Source organism: Microtus ochrogaster, unplaced genomic scaffold (assembly GCF_000317375.1).
Source record: "Microtus ochrogaster isolate Prairie Vole_2 unplaced genomic scaffold, MicOch1.0 UNK19, whole genome shotgun sequence".
Classification (NCBI taxonomy): Eukaryota; Metazoa; Chordata; class Mammalia; order Rodentia; family Cricetidae; genus Microtus; species Microtus ochrogaster.
Window position 1 is genome coordinate 5,554,378 of NW_004949117.1, and position 15,190 is coordinate 5,569,567.

The 15,190-nt window shown below is 48.0% G+C and overlaps 1 protein-coding gene across 1 annotated transcript in view; it reads right to left on the reverse strand.

Moving 5' to 3' along the window:
• Positions 1-15,190, reverse strand: part of Baalc (BAALC, MAP3K1 and KLF4 binding) — a 52,022-nt gene that overhangs the window by 8,709 nt on the left and 28,123 nt on the right. The window contains exon 2 of the mRNA XM_005367540.3: positions 2,781-2,947. Coding sequence (XP_005367597.1) covers positions 2,781-2,947 — 167 coding nt within the window. The remainder of the gene's footprint in view (positions 1-2,780; positions 2,948-15,190) is intronic.

Here is a 15,190-nt window from a genome sequence, read left to right on the forward strand (position 1 = left end):
TGTGTGTGCGCTTGTGCGTGTGTGTGTGTGTGTGTGTGTGTGTGTGTGTGTGTGTGTGTGTTTGCACGTGCGCCCGTTTGCCTTAGAGTGCCTGTGGAGATCAGAGGATAAGGTTCAGGAATTGGCTCTCTCTACCACACAGGTTCCTGGTATCAGACTCAGGCTTGGTAGGAAGCACCCTTACCTGCTGAGCTGGCCGTGAGAGAGTTTTGTCTGTTTGACTTTTAAGGGGTGAGATGAGCTGTTAGTCTGAAGAAAATAGCATATCAAGGTGCAGAGAATGTGCAGAGTTCTTAGACTCCCTTACCTAACAGAGAGCAACAGAGACGCCTCTTGTGTTGTTTGTGGAGCACAGGATGGGGTGAAGGAGAATAAGCCAATGACCAATGATGTCTTAAATGTTCTGGGGTCAATATGGCCCCACACAATCAAGGGAAGCAGGGCATACAAAGAGCTCCCTACTGAGACAGTCGGCTCCAACTTGTGACAGACCATTGTTGATGCGATTGTTCTTCCAGTTAACACCTATCGATTGCTGGCCAGAAAAACATGGACCAGAAGGAACTGAAGGAAAAAATACAAGGTTTGTTTGTCCAAACGCAAAGGATGTTGCTCGCCATCATCGATACTGTCCATCAAGTCCCATGGCCCTTCAGAAGCGAATGTGAGCCCGTGAGGGGCATAGGTGCTAACAGAGAAGTCACTACCTGCAGTGGTGACTTCCCAGGTCTCTCAGAACACAGTCATTATCTGCTGATCTGACTCTCATGCTGACGGCAGCTGGCACTGAGGAAACAGTGCCTCTCTCTTTCCCACTCCCGGCTTCTTGGCACTCAAACAGTGCCTGGCATCTGAACAGCACTCAAGGGGAACCTGAAAGTGCTCGTAGGAACTAATGAGGAAACTCTCGAGGCCTAGCAAGGTTCGTCTTTAATCCATGCATTTTTCTGGTAAATCTGAAAACTGCAGGAGGTGTGTGCTTGAGGCTGCATGCTTCTCCAAAGGCGGCTGCTGGAGAAGATCCATCATCCAGGTGACGGTGCACAGGGGAAGTGCAGTAAAGTTCCAACCTCGTGGCGACTTGCACACTAGTAAACCCAATACAAGTCGAGAAATGTATGTAGCACTTCTAACATCCTGAATGCTCCAGCTTACAGACGCAGCTCACTGCGGGCTCTCAGCTGGGTCCCTGGTGATTTCCAGGCTGACTGGAAGCTGCTACCCTCTTCGTTGTTGCTGGCCAGCGTCGTGAAAGAAGGTTGTACTGCGTGCTGCTCGCTCAGGAAGAGATTCAAATTTGAAATTAGAATTGTGATATTCAACGTGTGCGTGTTGGTTTCTCGCTGCTGTGAAAATGTAGCTCAGGATAACTTCGAACTTTTAATCTTTCTAGCTCCATCTTCTGGGTACTCTCATTTCCCAGTGCTGGGGACTGAGCCCAATGTTTCTTACAGCTAAGGAAGACTCTGCCCCTGGGGCTACAGTCCCGACCCAGGTGTTCTGATGCTTTGCTCCACCTTGTTCAGTGGAAAGGGATCACAGCCATCTCCATCACTTATGTAGTACTATCCATGCCATCCAATACACGGGAAAACAAGCACAGGGCTCAGGCCACTTCCCAGGTCAATCTGCCCCCTCTCTGCTAGAGCTCATTCTGGCACAAGCACAGGGCTCAGGCCACTTCCCAGGTCAATCTGCCCCCTCTCTGCTAGAGCTCATTCTGGCTGTAAGAGTGGAGAACCCAGTAAGGGGAGGAGGATAGGGGCCACATACCGGAACCTTCACTAGAACTCTCACCAAACTGGTGAGCACGGTTCTGTGGAGCCCAGACTGCCTTGGGATATATCGATGATGACTCGGCTCTCCTTGAGGTCAGCTTATGCACAGGCAAAGTAGTCAATGCCAGGCCCTAGGAAGACGCTCTCAGCTACCTCCCCAGTTAGCAGTAGAGCTCCGTTTTGTGGTGAGTGCCAAGCTATCCTGCTTGGCCTCCTTGCCACTGTTATGCGTATCTCAATTTACAAGAGCAGACCCGTCTTCTGTTCCTTGGGGTATTATTTCATTTCCGTTATATGTTTAAAGAACCTTGAGGGTCTGAGAGATTGACTCCTGCAAGTCTACCCAGTTAGTGAACTTCAGAGATGAGTTTGCAACCAGTTTGCTGATCAAAGCCTCTCAAACAAGAATTCCATCACTGGGTGGGAAGCTGTGTCCTCAGGGGAAGGTGGAGCCCTACATTCTGAAGCAGACAGTAAGTGGGGGACTTCAGGGACCATGAGAAAATGGGAGGGGGAATTTGGTAGGAGGAAGGAGAGAGGGCACAGAGCCCAGTCTCCTCAGAACTTTTGTTCTAGGCTGCAGCCCCTCCATGGAGAAGCCAGGCACAGCAGAAGGAGGGCATCCAACCAAGAGCTCCAGGGAGAAAAGGGTAAGAGATGACAGCCAGCTCCAGGGACCACAGCCTGCTGCCTTGCCAACAGCAAGGGTTTAAAGGTAGCGATGTTATGATATTTTACAAGAATCTCCCTCGGGGACCCTTGCACTGACCAAGTGGTTGGAGGGTGTGAGGTAAAACTCCAAGTTTGCTTCTTACCACAGGCTTCATTACTTGATTCGTTTGAGGACACATTTCTGCAAGTTAACGAAAACCCTTCAGCCCACGGGAGAGGATTTAAGTGAGGGAGGGTGGAGAATCTCCATCCCCAAAGCCGTCAGTCCTGACTTAAAGTAAACGCCACCCATTCTCCAGTCCCCAGTTGGTTCTGTGGCCGCGCCCCTACCTCTGTGGGCCAAAGGCCATTCTGTTTCTGGGTCAGAGGGCCTGAGCTGAGGCTCTGGGAGTTGGGACACTGTGTCCCACAGGTCATCTTCTTCTCTGGGTTGGCTATTCCCCCTGGGACGGCAGATCGGAGTACACCGTTGGAGGACAGTCCATCTTCCAGCACACCTGGGAAGGCAAGGAGAGAAAGGCACCAGAGGCTGCAAATGGCAGGCATTATAAACAATCCCAAGATGGCAGAAAAGAGGGCAGCCCAAACGCCTCCCAGAAAACTACCATGTAAATGTGTGTCTTTTTATATAAAAAAAATGAGATTTTAAAGTAATTTTGTTGCTTGACATTTTTTTCATTACCGCACTGATGACAACTCTTCCTCACCTTTGCCCATTCAGCCATGTTATCTTTAACACGTCTGCTGGCTGTATGGAAAGGGCGTCATTTACTCAACCCCCTCTAACTTCCTAGCAATAATGTTACTGGGATAATACTCCTTTTGATTAATAATTTTACTTAGTTTTCTCTTGGGATAAATTCCTAGAACTAAGGTGGCTCGCTTGTAGGTTACACCGGGTTCCTCCCCTCCCCCCATCTCTACCAATGGGACTGAGCAAGCGTATCCCGTGACAAATGCCAAGAAACATAGAACTTTAAATAAACAGCCTCACTGAAAAGCAAGAGGAGGACAAGGGGGGAATTCACAGAGCATAAAAGGTACCTTATTTGTAAGCGAAAAAGGCCCGCGAAGCACGGAGGGGACCTGCCAAGAGCCAGAGAAGCCAGCCAGATGCTGCAGGAGTTATGGGGTGACAGAGCAGCCCATGAGGGTGTCTGCCCTCCTCCACCAGCCTAGGCTAGCTGGCCATCAGGGCTTGGTTCACAGTAGGGTGCTGCACTCGGGCACTGAATTTCACTGGTAAGACTCAAGCTCAAGGAGAGAATAACTAAGAATTTCAAGATGGCAGCCACTGAGTCCAAGCCAGGGCCCTTCGGAGCCCAGCAGGGTCTGCACACCATCTGGCTGCACCATGCAGAGATACCTGCTGCAGCCGAGAGCAACCAGCAGGGTTTGTTTGCATAGGGTACAATTCTGGATAATGAAGGGGAAGATACTGCTTTTTGTGATGTTCTGTACTTATCAATTTTGGCATGTTTTAGAACTGAGAAATACAAGTTAAATCCTTACGATAGGACCACTGGGTTTGTTGCTGGTTGTCCTGAAAAGACTACACCTGGCAGTGGTCAGTGGCCTGGCTGACCCTGTTTCAGCTGGTCATCAGAATTTCTCAGCTCTTCTATCAGGCTCCATAGGTCAATGGTGAAGCACCTAGCTGATTGTGTGACTCCTAAGTCAAGAATGTAACCAAGGAGGCTAATGAGAGGGGCCTGGGGAGAGACAGCTGGTGCCGTGCCATAAATGATATGCACATAAATAAATAACAATGTCTGTGTCCGACATTGTTAGAGCCTTTGTGTGCACTGTCCCGCTTAATCCTCAAGGTGCCCTGCGAGCCAGGAGTCCTTTATTCTCACCCAATAAAGGTGGCCCCTGTGTGGTGCGAGGCGCCGGGCCCCATCTGTGCATCTACCATTGTACCACTGTCTGCCGACTCCAGCCTGGAGCGGAAATTAAAGTTTAACTCCAGATCTGTGCTTTTCTGACACTTGGGATGCAAGTGCTTCCTTCTCAGGAAGCTCCCAAGTCGGCAGCTCTCGATCTCGGGGTGTAGGAGACCCTCCAGGGGTGTCTTCAAACACAGATTCTAACATCTGCTGCCCAGACTTCTGATTCAAGAGAGCTTTGGGAACGTGGATTTCTGAAAGCACCCTAGACTCTGAGGCAGAGGGTTTCAGAGACTTCAAAGGTTTATTATACTATGACTGTAGATGTAGCTATGTACAGACCTGCCTGTCTGTATCTCACAGATTAATGCTCCTGTTGGTCCTCAGGGCTAGAGGCAAAACCTTTATTTTCTCACAGTGCATTCCAGAACAGTATAATAAAGGAAGATAAATTTGCTAGCTCCTTAAAATTTGTGTGCCCCTAGAGTGCCTCTTTTTTTTTTTTAACATCCTCCACACAATTTCTATCCCGTCCAAAAGACAAACCAAATTACTGACTTTGCCAAAAGGTAGAAAATGGATGTGCTGATGCTTGATATACTGCAACCAGCGGCTTCCTGCCGAAGCTTCTGGCTTAGAAATGACGCCACGTAGGGGGGCAGAATAGAGAGAGGGGTTTAAAATAGCAGCTGGCAGCCGCACAGAGAACGAGCTTGCTCCCTAACCCCAGCACCTGGCTCCTCCCGGTCAAGGTGATTAGAAAGTCTGCCCAAAGTCATGAAGAAGTGCCGGCAAGTGCCTTGCCTCAGTGACAGGACTCAGAGTGTAAGACCTTGGCGCTGTATTTGGGAAGAGTCTCTGAAGTCACATCAGATGGATCCCTGGCTCATAGAGCCCTGTCTAGGCTCCGATCCAGAACACATGCCCCATGGTAATTTCATCTGAATTGAGGTATAAATTAAGTTATTACTACTCAACCACTTACTGAGAGTCTGTCTTCTAATTTTCAAAATGAACTCGAATAGGATGGTGTCTGTCTGCCATCTCTTTAGTCTGATGAATAAATGCAAATTGCGGGTGTTATATAATATGGTATGTGACCTTTGGCATAGGTATTATTAGATATCCCAACAAACTATTCAGTAGCCCTTGCATTCATGGGCAATTGATTTTGGACAAGGATGCCAAAATCATCCAAAAAGGAAACAATTTCTCAAGAGATATGTTAGAGACTCATGTGCAGAAGAATGGGGGGATTCCCTACCTCACAACCAACACAAAAGTTAAATTGCAAGGAACCAAAGATGTAAAAAGTAAAGGCTAAAACCGTTAAATATTTCTTTAAAATATAACTGGCAAATATTCATGCTATTAGGTTAGGCAACAGTTCCTGGGAAATGATCCAAAGCGCAAATAGAAATGATGAAATCCATAATTGGACATGATCAAATGCATAGGTGGCCATGGACATGAAGAGGTAATCCATAGGACCGGAGAGAGCTTTCAAAAATTATACCCCTGCCCTTGCAGTCCAGTAATGAAAAAAGACAAATGATTCAACTAACGTATGAGCAAAAGATCTGAGTGGTTGTCCACACAAAGGACGCATGTAAACGGCCAAGAATATCCCAAGCTGTAAGAAGTTATCACTTAGGATTTAAGAAAACAAAAGCTGGAGACTAAGCAGTGATGCAGCTGTGGAGAATTGGGAAGCCCTACACTGCTTCTGTGCTGGGTGTGCCGGGCAGGGTTCCGGCTGCTTCCCCGTGCCAGGCTTTCAGAAAGGAAGACACAGCCTCTGTGTTCCAGCAAGGCCACTTCTAGGTACACACCTAAGAGATGAGAGGAGCCACACAGAAGCCTTCACACGAACGTTTGTAAAGGTTAATCTCGGTTGCCAATTTGGTGGTGGGGTTTAGAACCGTTATGGAATTGAATCTCTGAGCGTGTCCTGAGAGGCGTTCTCTAGTTTTGCTTAGATGAAGAGGGAAGACTCACCACGCCTAGTAACTAAAAAGTAGCACTAGACCAAACATCCCACCAGCTGGTGAGTGGATGAATATTATTTGGTAATACAGATGATGAATTACTGATGTATGCTATACACCAGCTAAGCTTGAAACATTATGCTGACTGAGAAGCCAATTACAGAAGGTAGCTTATGATTATACCTTATAAAATATTCAGAAACCAGCAATTCTAGAGACGGGAAAGAAGCTTGATCGCCAAGGGCGTGGGTATTGGAGGAGATGAAAAATGACTCTTAATAGGTATGGTATTTTTCCCCCAGGTAATGAAAATGTTGTAAAATTGGTGGTGCAGGTGGCTATACAACCAGATTATAGTCAAAGAGAGTGGGTATTAAAAAGGGAAAAAACCCATGAGCAACATGTTTCAGACTGTTTTACTAACTGACGAGAAGAGAAACATCTGGACTAGCACAGCAACAGCTGGGGGGAAAGCCTAACTTCTGACCTGGCTGGAACTGGGGGAAGCAGCCACAGCAACTGTCTGCTAGTGCTGTGGAGATGAGGTCTGAATTTTTCCCCCAGTAAGGACACCCAGCAGGTGACACACAGGCTATGGAGGGCAGTAGCAGCCCTAAGGGACAGAGAACCTCAGCTCTAGCTAGCTTTACTTTTCCTGTGTTCTCCCTGGAACCTATGACTTCTCTCTGCCTACTTACGTAGCTCTCTCTGACCCTTGGGTGGCGGCTCCCTATTCATCTCCCCTCCAAGATTTTCATAGAGCTGAAGGCTGTCCTCACCGGGTCTCCATAGTTACTTCCGGCTGCTCTGACCTAAGCTATAACACAAGTTCAGCTCCCTCTAATGTCATGCACACTTGCTGCTTCTAAGGTGGGTAGCTACTGGTGAGTTACTGGGCATCCATACTCCTCCCAGGCCGCCCCAAACACTCCTCCGCCCCTCTCATTCCACTTCTCTCCCTTGAATAGTTCTCTTAAACACTTAAAATGCATGGGTTGTGTACTGCTCTGCTAGAAACAACACAACGATAGTTTTTTTCTTGCAGTCCAAGGGGAGGGTGTGAAAAGGCTGGTTTCAAACCGAGCATGACGCCTGCCTGTAACCTCAGCTGAACCAGATTATCTTTCAAAGGTTCTGTCTCCAAATACAATTATATTCCAAAGTTACGGGAAAGGTTGAGAATTCACTATAAATATGTTTTTTAAGATTTATTATTGCTGGATGGTGGTAGTGTACACTTTTAATCCCAGTGCTCAGTAGGCAGAGACAGAGGCAGGTAGATCTCTGAGTTTGAGACCAGCGCTCTAAAAGTGAGTTCCAGGACAGTCAGGGCTACACAGGGAAATTCTGTCGGGGGGTGTTATTATTTATTTTTATTGTATGTATATTGATGTTTTGTCTGCTATATCTCCATGGAAAACGTGTGCCTGGTGACCTGGAAGGTCAAAGGGGGCACCATATTCCCTGGATCTGGATCTGGATCTGGAGTTACCTGTGGTTGTGAGCCACCACATGGGTGCTAGGAGCGAAGCAGGTCCTCTGCAGGATTAACCAGTACTCTCCAACAATGCACCACCTCTATAGCCCCTCAACTCCATCCCAGAGAAGACTCAGGGAGCTGGGTAGCAGAGGTTGCATCTTTGTTGGAGGGAGAGGTGGATGATCTGAAAGCGTGCTGATGTAATGATGTCTGAAAAGAAGGGATGAGCCCCCGTATGTTTTTTCCTCTTCTGTGAAGCTCACTTTGGGTCTCATTTTCTTAGGCTACATTCCACCACCCAGGGGATTGTTTAGCTGAACAATCCCGAGCACCCACAAAGCAGCACCCTTAGGGTGACAGCAAGTGCCAGGGTGACACTTTCCATCAAGAGGAGTTGTAGCTTTCTTTGGTTGGGGTTCCTCAGGTCACAGCCTGTTTCTGCTGGGCTGAGGGGAGGTGGCATTATTTTTATCTCTTAATCTTGTTCTACTTCTGTACACATTCAGACAAGGTGTCCTGCTCATGGCTTATCCTATTACAACGTTAATAGATCTAGTCAGCAAAGGAGTTAAAAATGCCCAGCAAGTGACCCTTTTGACTGATCTCAAGGTGTCTGGAACCACCAAAGCCTCCTGACTTTTCTCTTTAGAGTCTTTCTGACTCTTGCGATGTAGCTTTATACTCTGCTATGTGGAATGTTGGTGTCCCCCATAAATTATACGCTGAAAGTTATGCCCAGTGCAATAGTAAGACAGGTGGGACCTTTAGGAAGAAATTATCACATGGGCTCTACCCTCATGGATGAAAAGCTTTTATAGAACAGTTGGAAGGACTTACCTTCCCCCTAAGTACCAAAGGGCACCCTCTTTGAAGCAGAAACTAAATCTTCGCCAGATAACAAAACTGCTGGTGCCCTGGTCTGGGGCTTCTCACCCTCCAGACCTTGAGTAATACATTTCTGTTTCTAAACTACCTGGCATAGGTTATTTTGTCATAGAAGCTGAGACAGACTAAGACACACTATTTTCTTTTATCCCTTGGTTTAGAGGTTTTGCTAGTAGCTGGCCTTTTAAGAAAGTGGTCATTGATTTCCTGGTTGTGATTTATCCCTTGGCATTTTCTATACTTAGTGCAACTAGATTCTAAAGTTGCCATCAGATTGTTCTCTGAGACAGTTATTAAAAAATTACATGATTTTTTCTTTATTGGGTCTAGAAATATATATTTAAGGAAACAAAAATGAAAAAGCTTTGATCCATTGAGTTGTTCTAAGTTTTGAAGATGTAAAAACATCCAAAGGACTGAAGCCTCTAGTATGTGTGTTGGGTGTCTACCGTGCATCTCAGAAGGTGCTCCCCTGGGGTGCATAAAACACCTGCCTCAATCCTTTGTCACGCACTAATGTAGTGGGAATTTAGGGCTCCCCTAACAATGACTGAAAAATAAACTTCTGAACTTAGAAAAACAAAACAAAACACCAGCATATTGTTATCAACAGCGTGGCAAAAGTTAGGGAGCCCGCCATTCTCACTGCGGGAAGGGCTTGCGGCGGCGTGGGTTCCCCAGCACACTCCTGGTGGGAGTGCAACCAGCGTGCCTTTGAGGTGCAAGCAGCTCGTCCAGCCAAGCTTCATGAGCTCACCACTGAAGATCAGCAATCAGCCCTCACCTGCAGTTCAGAAGGCCTCTCGCCATGGAAGAGTTCTGCTGAGGACATTCTTTATGCGCCTACAGTAAATGCCGTCAACATAGCCAACTGTTTTGATTCTTCCCTCCCTTCTCTTTCTTGAGAGGATACAGAGGCTCTGATAGGTTCAGGTCCTTGTCTAAGGACCTACAGTTGGTGCCAGGGTCAGGGCGCCATCGTGGGTTTGTAAACTCTAAGATCTTTGCTTTCTTGGGCATTTGTACTTAGTCCCATTTTAAGAAAAACAGAACTCCTCAAACCCAAACAAGAGAACATCCCGGTGAGTTGCAGTTGTCTCTTCTCCGGGTTAGGCAGTAGATGTGCTGTGTCATCAACATAAATGACTTTGTTTGTTACTCTGAAGAGAACCCCCACAGGGCAGAGGAGATGTGATGGTTAGAACATACACTGCTCTTCGGGAGGACAGGGTGGTGTTCCCACAACCCACATGGCAACTCACAGACGCCTATAAATCAGTGCCAGTGCATCTGATGCCTTCTTCTGCCTACTGTGTGCTCCTGTAAACATGATGTGCACATATTCACACACACACACACACACACGCACGCACGCACGCACCACAGCCACAGTTCAAATGTCATAGTCCTTTTAGGGCAGAATAGATCTTTCGGATCCAAGTAGCTTGCTTTCAGAATTAAGTCACACTGCAGAGCACCCAGTAAGAAGACAAGTGATTGAATTAAGCTATTTTGGTGTGTTTTCTCCTCCTTAAACCCATGAAGTCAGCCTTCTGGGTTACTGATGGCGGGTTAAACATAATTCCAGGAAGCATCTCCCAGGCTTACTGTCATACCCCGGAGCTCTCAGGCCAAGAGCGTGGCCAGGTGACCCTGATAAATCTCCTCTCCCGACAGGATTGTGACCACCTGTTCTGAGGTGAGAGATGATGCCAAGGCAGCTCAGCAAGAGGAGTGCGGTGGACCCGTGGTAACCCATCCAAGCAGACAGTAAAGAAGGAACAGTGGCTTTGGGCTCCACTCCTTCCTGGGCAGTCAGAGAAACCTGTGAGAGTTATCAGTTAACTCCAGCCCACGCCTTCAGTAGCTACACAATGCCTTTGGACATAGACCCCATACCCCACTCTTTATGGGCACTCCTGCCATTCCTAGCCTGGTGGGTTCAGTCTCCCCTTCCCCGTCCTCTCTGCTCTAGGCCCATGGGACATCTGAAGCTACACAGAACCCTGTGATACTGTCTGTTTTACTTAGAAGCACTTCCCCCAGCCTTCTCCATTGATATGGGATTCCCCTCTGTATGCCAGCAGAGTAGAGCCAGTGGGAAATCTGAGCAGAGATATATATAGAGAGAAGGTGGAGTCAAAGAGACACCATGTAGCTGCCGAAGGAGAAAGATGCCAGAACAGAACCTTAGCCCGTAAGACACAGCCTCATACTGATACACAGATTAATAGAAATTGGTTAATTTAAGACATAAGAGCTAGCTAGGAAAAGGCTTGAGCTATTGGTCAAACAATGTTGTCATTAATACAGTTTTTGTGTGGTTATTTGGGTCTGGGTGGCCGGGAAGCAAACGTGTGGTCTCTGCTTTACACTCCATCTCTGCAGAAGTCTGGCTCCACCAAGGGCTTTCCTGCACAGAGCTGGGCTCTCCACTTCCCCCACAGTCTGACCCTTCCTCTTTGAATTTTTATAACTGTTGGAATGATTCATCCATGCTGCCTGGCATGCTATCTGAAAGGTTCCATTAAAATGAAGACAGTGCCTGTCTTGTGTATATATGAGGCACTCAGGAAATGTCTGAAGGAGTCCTGACCTGTAAGCAGACGGTGTAGGAACTTCACCGTGGGAAGAAGCTGATGCTAAGCCTGTAGGTGTTGACGCAGATTTCTTTTTATTCTTGATTTCCCAAACAGTCGCAATGGCAAGGGACGTGGGCACAAACATGAACTGTGCAGGCAGCTGCTTCCTGCCCTGGTCTCAGGAAGCTGAGCAAAAAACTCTCACAGATGGCAGACCTGGACAAGGCGGAACCCTGCCATAGTCATCCGTCTGCTTGTCCCTGCTCCTCTGCAGTTTACTGGGACTCCCCAGAGGCTCCCATGAAAGCTGGCATCTGAGCACAGCCTAGGAGAGTAATGCAAGCCTTCTCCAGATTCCTCCTGAAGCCCCAGCATGTGCTACGTGCCCATGGATGGGTTGTGCCGTAGGGCAATTCTCATAAAAGTCAGAGCCCTCTAGGGACAGCAGGTCTCCAAACCCTCCCTGCAGGTTGTAAAGACACCCTGAGTCCTATGTATACGAGAGGCAGCTCACAGAAAACACTAGAAAACACAGAACTGTTAAAAACGAAGGCCTTTAATCTTCAAAGGAAGAAAATGATTGACGCTTTTTCACCCAGAAGGCTGGAGTGGATGTTGTCTTAACAACCCAGTGAGCTCTTTGTTATTCTATAGAGTCAGCCTTTCTGAATCCTCCGAAATCCGGGGTATTAGGCCTTAATCCTGAACTTTGTCTCTCAGGGAATAGAAACATCCTTACCAGAGGCCCCATGTACTCTGCATTCTCCATCCATAGAACCATCCTTATGAGAGGCCCCATGTACTCTGCATCCTCCATCAACAGAACCGTCCTTATGAGAGGTCCCATGTACTCTGCATCCTCCATCCATAGAACCTTCCTTATGGGAGGTCCCGAGTTTCATCATTCACCCCCCCCCCCCGCTTGGATGTTTCCCTGCCTTGCTTACAGGGACCTCGACACCCACTGACAGCAGGGCTGGGGATGGTATGGGTGAGTCGTCTGGGGCTTTCCTTTCACTCACCACAGCCTGTGTGTGTGATGGACATAAGTGTTGGATAATGATACCCTCTGGGGATGTCTGGAGGGTCTGACTTTCAAGCGCCTGGTTCTAGGATTGAAATGCTGGCAGGGCCAACTTTGTGCAACAGAAGAAAAGGGTCCCCAACCTCCCAAACACTCATTCCTCTTCTCTAATGACTGAAATTCTTTGCATAGGTGCTATGGATTGTCTAAAAATCACATTGAAACGTCACCCCATTGTGGTGTGAAGAGGTGGGGACCTTGAGAGTTATTGTCATGAGGGCTCTACCCTACAAGGCCTGCCTCACTCCTCCGCCTTGTGAGGGTATGATATCAGCCTCCCTCTGCCCTTCTTCTGCTCCTTCTGCTGTGCAAGGACACCTAGATGCTGTCGTTTCCCAGGCCTCGGGGAAACAACCAGTGTTTTGATCTTAGGTTTCTGTTCTTTGTAAACTTTCCCAGCCCGTGCTTTCTGTTATAACAACGCAGACTGAGAGCAGAGAATGGCTTCTTTTAAGTATCGTTGGCATCAGGGAATCAAAATGTCCATTTCAGGAGTGAGAGTGTGGTAACGTGACCCTGCCTCTCTCTCCCTCTCTGTGTCTTTCACAGGCAGAGGGCTCTTGTTAGGATGACCTCAGAGCTTGCTTCTGAGCTCAAGGGAGAGAGAGAACATGATCCTGCCGAGCCACATTCTCCTGTGGCAGAGAGCAAACAGAAGCCATTGATATCTTACATCCTCCCTTCATCTTCAGTCCTCTAAAGGCGAAGGATTTCTGTCTGCTGGAGAGAACTCAGGCTCGCTTCTGAGTTGGGAAACGTGGGTAACTCCTGGACACACCAGAACAGGACCTAGCCAGCTGGGGTTAGGTGGGGGAGACATAGAAATGCAGAGGACGGGGTGGGGGTGGGGACTCGGGGAGAAAGGAATGATGCTAGCGTTGAATCTCTGCCTGCTTACTAAGAGTCTGAGGGTCAGAGGATGTCAAGGAGATTTTACTGCACAAAAAGAGAAAAAGTCTCGGCCTTGGAAGATGACTGGGTTGGTAAAGTACTCAGCATGTAAGTGGAGAGTCTGAGTTCAATTCCCAGTGCCCATGCTGGGGAAGGGGCGGGGGACTGGGTGCGGTAACACATCTTATAATCCCAGCGTTGGGGAAGCAGACAGGAGGGTCCCTAGGGGTTCCAAGCCAGCCAGTCTAGCAAAATCAAGCTTCAAGTTCAGTAAGAGATCCTGTCTCAAAACCCAAGGTAGAGAGTGTTTGAAAAAGACATGTTGTTCTGATCTCTGGCCCCATAGCCCTCCACACACGTACATCAAACATGGACACACATCCAGTGCTGATCTCTGGCACCATAGCCCTTCACACATGTACATCAAACATGGACACACACCTTTATGACATTTCTCTTGGGGGTCAGAGCAGGGCTTGAGTCCCCTGCCCACACCTCTGAGTCTGTTTTGTTCTATTAGAGGCTCCTAGGAATGTGTGAGTCTGTGACTTAGATTTCTGCTCACTCAGTGAGTGCCATTGGTGCTGGACTTGCTGGGCTGAGTACTCACTGGAAGGCAAGTGTATAGCGGAGTGGGCACTGCCTTGGAGCCCATCCCAGCTCCGCACTCTTGCAAGCTGCGGGCCTTTCAGAGACGATCACATCTACCATGTTTTTGGTCACTCCAGTGTCAAACTCTGCAGTGGCAATAAGCCAGAGCCCAGCGGCCCAGAAAAGCCCAAAGATAGTCAGCCAGTGAAGACTCCAAACACAGGTCTGTGCAGCCCCAAAGACATCTTGTTCTATCTACTGTCTTAGTCATTGCCCTACTACTTAACATCGCTAAGCCTCAATTTCCTCAGATATGAAGTGAGAATCATAATATCTACATCAAAGATAGGTGATCAAAGGGAAGAGAGTAGGCGAGCTGGTACACAGTCAGGATTAATTTCATACCGCCCCACCTCCAGGCACAACGACAACCTACAAATGTTTGATTTCAAATCCTTTCCTGAGAGCAGAGGGAACACACGGAGTAGGTGGGAGAAATGGGTAGGGACAAGAAGATGCCGTCTACAGCCAGCTTTGCCAAGTTAACAACTTTACCTCTCATCTGGTCAGGGGTGGCCACCTCCAAAGGCACGTAGACCCGGAGCTCAAGGGGCCCCGAGGGACCAAGGCAACCAGGAGGTGAAAGGTTGGAAACAAGAAGTGATAGACCCAGTTGGCAGCGGACTGGTGTGCTGTCAGGGTCCAAGCACTCCTGGTGAGCAGACGGCCGCAACATTACTCATGTGGCAGGGATGAAAATAGAGTCCGCAGCTTCTGTAGGACGGATAATTGGAGGCCTGGCTAGCTCCTGAAGAAAAACCAGGGCTGGAGAGATGGCTCAGTGGTTAAGAGCATTGCCTGCTCTTCCAAAGGTCCTGAGTTCAATTCCCAGCAACCACATGGTGGCTCACAACCATCTGTAAAGACGTCTGGCGCCCTCATCTGGCCTTCAGGCATACAGACAGAATATTGTATACATAATAAAATAATAAATAAATAAATAAATAAATAAATAAATAAACCAACAGTGCCAAAGAAAACTCTACATGGGAAGCAGATCACAGTGTTCTAAGCCTCTCTAGGGAGCCACACTCTGTCCAAGGATCGGGGAAGAGGGTCCAAAGCAAAGTGGGGTGTATGGGGGTGGGAGGACTTCAGAGGTGCTGGAGAGAGGCATCGTAGAGAAATCAGCAACACACAGGACCAGCCAAGGAAACACAGAGGCCAACTCTTGGTGGCCATTATATCCCTGGTTAAGAAGCATGGATGTTGTCCAGTAGGTAATGGCACCCCAAAACAAAGAGGACCCAGATGCCAGTTTGGAGGCAGGGATCCTAAATGGTTGCGTTT